This window comes from Vulpes vulpes, chromosome 3 (genome assembly GCF_048418805.1).
Source record: "Vulpes vulpes isolate BD-2025 chromosome 3, VulVul3, whole genome shotgun sequence".
In the NCBI taxonomy this organism is placed as follows: domain Eukaryota; kingdom Metazoa; phylum Chordata; class Mammalia; order Carnivora; family Canidae; genus Vulpes; species Vulpes vulpes.
In genome coordinates, this window is record NC_132782.1 from 81,668,396 (window position 1) to 81,672,513 (window position 4,118).

Below are 4,118 nucleotides of genomic sequence, written 5' to 3' on the forward strand. Positions count from 1 at the left end.
TCTAAACAATGTGAAAACATTTGATGGGCATTTTACCAAAATAGTTAAACTTTTCCTTGCCTTTTTTTGTTTGTTTGTTTGTTTGCACAAAAACATAAGAATCCCAAACCAGTGTTGGTACAGGGAATCAGCCAAAAATACTGACTCCGTTTCTTTGCTTTGAAGAAGACTCAGATTTTACTGAATAAGAATATTTAGGAACAAGTCAAATCTTAATGGGGAAATCTTTATTAAAACCTCTCCTCTTCCTCAGGCCCAGAATCTTCTGCTGAAGAAAATCTCCAGGCTCCTCCAAGGACAACAGGGTTAAGAACAGGGTTCAAGTGTCCTTGGGCTTAAAATTCAACATTCACGATTGCTGCTGTTCTCTGAGTAAAGCAATATATCTTTGCACCCATTTTTCCTTTGGCTGTGCACAGACTTTATGGCCTTTTTTAGTAGTGAATCTGTGGAAAAGAGAAGCTGACAGTTAATATTGAGAACTTCTGCTTCCTGAAGAGATGAAAGGGGGGAGGATCATCAGCCCCTTGCTCACTTTTTCTCACCTGCTGCACCTGTTAGAGTTTCTGCTTCCTCTTCCAGTCCTTGCTTTTCTCTCTGCCCAGTTTTCCACTGGAGCTCATGCTTCCAGGCCCACCTCCCCCAGGAAATAATTTCTGACAGCTTTAGTACAAAGCATGTAACCTGGATGATGCCTCTAATTCTTTTGTTATAACATAGCAGTTTTATTGAGATATAATTCACATGCCATGCAATTCACTCTTTTATTTTATTTATTTTATTTTTTCAATTCACTCTTTTAAAGTGTATCATTATAATTCAATAGTTTTTAGTAGATCCACGGATGATGCAAATATCACCACCATCCATTTTAGAACATTAGCCTCACCCCCAAAAAGTCTTTATTATTTTTAATCATGGAATTATAGCACATCAGATCTTCATGGAAAAACATGAGATAAAAACCTGCCATGCTGCTCAATTCTTAACCACAATGTCATGGGTTGTTTGCCATGGCTGTTTATATAGGATTCCTGCATTCTTTATAACACTGTGCACCCATGAAGTGTGGGGGCTGTCGTTGATATCATTAAATATCCTCCAGCCTCAGATGTGATGAGAGCCTAGATCTGGGTGCTGTAGCTTAGAGCAGCTTGCAGGGCACAGCAGTATTTACAGGGCTCTCAGGCTGGTCCCATGCTGAGGAGAAAAGCCAAAAGGATGGGAAAATGGAGATGCAGGGCTTTGGGAACATTTGAAAGCATAGCTGCAAGTTTCTCTGACATCACTCCCATTGAAAGATGAGGGTTTGTGTCCCCTCGCCTTGAATCAAGGCCAGTCTTAGGGACTGGTTGACCAGAAGATAATGGCAGAAATGATGCTGTGTGACCTCATAGGCTAAATCATAGAAGGTTATGGAGCTTCTGCGTGGTTCACAGGGACACTTATCCTGGAGCTTTGAACCACCTTGTAAGGAGGGCCACCACTCTAGGGAACCACACCACAAGGAAGCCCAAGCTGTCCCAACAGACAGACCACACAGAGAGGCCCCGAAGAGAGATGCTGCCAGCTGTTCCAACCCCAGTTCCATCTGACTCTACCCACATGAGAGATGCCAGGCCAGAACCACTTGGCCAACCTCTGCTGGAAGTCCTGTCCCACAGAGATAAGCAATGATCATTGATGCATTAAGCCACTAAGTTTTGGGGTGGTCTGTTATACAGGGATTGATTACTGATGTTGGCCTCTCTCCTTCCTTTTACAAATGAGGAAACTTGACTTGCCCAAGCTCACATAGCTTGTAAGTGATAGAGCTACTGCTTTGAGCCCAGCTCAGGGCTCTTTGCCAGATGTTAAGTGTTGACATCTTAAAAACTCTAGAAAGCTTTAAATCAAAACATAAAGGAGAAGACCCAGGGCACCCTGAGCCCCAGAGGGTGCCCCTCCATAATTAGGCGCTTATGCATCTCTTCCCTGTTCCTGTCTCAAAACAATGACATTCAAGTCTGCCACTGGAGCCCCATCTCCTCCCTTCTGCACCATTCTCTGATGTTCAGAAACCCTGTGTCCTTGGAAGAAGCAACCAAATGCTCTCCGTATTTGCATTTAAAGAGAGCTTTGCTAAATGTGTACAGGCACAGTGCCAAATACTTTGCATGTGATATCTCATTTAGTCCTGTGTTATCTCTCTTGCTACTGACAAGCTCAGCATGACTTGGCTCCTGTCTATCTGTCTGTTTGTCAGTGACATGTTCCTCCCACACACCTGCTGCTCTCTGCCCAGCACATCCTTGTTCCACCCTGACCCCTTCACAAGGGCCACTCTCACTTATCCTTGGGGGTCTCAGAAGGATTATTTGGCAGAAGGATTATTTTGAGCTAAAGACACTTAAAAAAAAAAAAACCCAGCAGGTGCAAGAAGGGCATTCTGACCTCCTCTTTTTTCCCTTGAAAACAGGAGATAGAATTCCCATGTGAAAAATGTCCTTCCTGTACCAGGAGGAAAGGAATATTCCTATTATCAGAGATGGGAAGTCAAGGCCAAGAGAATTCTTTACAAACAGACCTTATTAGGGTAAGTCTTTATACAGTCTATCCTACAGATTTTAGTTACATTTCCACAATCAACTCTTTTTGTTCAAGCTAGCATTAAAGCATTTAGGTTTTGCCACTTCTTTGGGTCTTCATTTTCCTATGGGGGCTCCTTTGTACATGGAAAAATTTGTGTGCTTTTTCTGCTGTTAATCTGTCTTATGTCAATTTCCTCCTCAGGCTCAGCCAGAGCGCCTACAATGACAAATTTCCTCCTGCTCTCTCTCTTCATTACAGTTGTGATTATCTATTTTGTGCAAATGCCTTTAACACCCTATTCTTATGCTAGATGTAAGGTCTATGAGGGCTGTCTGTTTTCTCTTTTATACCCAGCACTTAGCATATTGTTTGGCACATAGTATAGAAGTTAGGAAACTAAGGCTCCAGAGTCACACTCATTAGTGGCCAAGGCAGGGAGACAGCTAAAGTTACCAGAGTCCTATCCTGAGTCTCATCTTGGCACTGTGGGGGTCTTCCCAGCACCCAGGCACTTAACATCACTGGTGGGGACCCTGAAAGTTCAAACAAGAAATACTCACATCACAGCCTGCTGGGAGCAGCTGCTCCTGGTGAATTTATAGGATTGTATCCACTTCCAGGGAAGGATCTTGTGGCTATATTGGAAGCAGCAGAACTTGGCCACATCACTGCCACCTAAAAAACAGGGAGAGGAATGAGCTCAGAGGTAGCTCTTTGCTTCTACTCCCAGGCCACCCAACAAGGGAGTGGGACAGCTCCATACGTGTGGTAACTCCACGATGGACACTCAGGATGAAGATCAGGAGAACAAGAAAGGCAACAGGAAAGCTTTTCATGGTGCTGCAAGCTGGGCCCTTCACAGCCTTCTCCCAAATTCCTCTTGACTCCACTTGACAGACCCCCTTTTATAGGGCTAAGATATTCTTGAAGAGAATTCCAGAGAAGTTTGTGTTTGAGAACAAAAGCAGTTCTTTTGACCCTTTAGTGGAGGTGCAACCTGATACCTATAGAAGAAGATTGGAAAGAAAGACAATGTCATCTGAGATAAGGGGAGGAGCCAGTACTCCATTGGGAGTTTCTGCCCTGGTGTTTTTGTCTGAACCAATGCTTTGTTGTTTGAAAAGCAGTGGAAATGAAATAATGGTTCTCGAGAATTGACTCAAAATACCTTAGAGGATTGATTTCTGGCTTTTGACCAAAACTTTCTTTGCTTTTTAAACATTGCTTATCTGTTGATCAGGCATGTATGGTCTCAGGACGTGAGAATAGAGCAGCCCAATCATGACAATGAATGTTCAACAACAATGCTCTAGTATTGTTCCTATCTTCTCAGTGCCAGAGCTGCTTGGGGCCACTTAGAGCTACCTCATCTGGTTTAGAGAGTCCCAAACCTCACAGAACATCACAACTGTCCGGAGCCTAATAAACAAAAAACCCCAAAAAACCCACCCACAACAATATTCCCCATTCGGGGCACCTGGGTGGCTCAGTTGGTTAAGCATCAGCCTTTGGTTCAGGTCATGATCCCAAGGTTCTGGGATCAAGCC

General features: G+C 43.6%; 1 protein-coding gene across 1 annotated transcript; it reads right to left on the reverse strand.

The window, feature by feature from the left end:
- Nucleotides 1-212: 212 nt before the first annotated feature.
- On the reverse strand, nt 213-3,514 carry CCL26 (C-C motif chemokine ligand 26). The gene is made up of 3 exons (XM_026019573.2): nt 3,335-3,514; nt 3,132-3,246; nt 213-446 (listed from the first exon to the last, which is right to left on the reverse strand). The coding sequence occupies exons 1-3, from the start codon at nt 3,405-3,407 to the stop codon at nt 350-352; spliced, it is 285 nt and encodes a 94-aa protein (XP_025875358.1). The 5' UTR covers nt 3,408-3,514; the 3' UTR covers nt 213-349.
- Nucleotides 3,515-4,118: the final 604 nt, after the last annotated feature.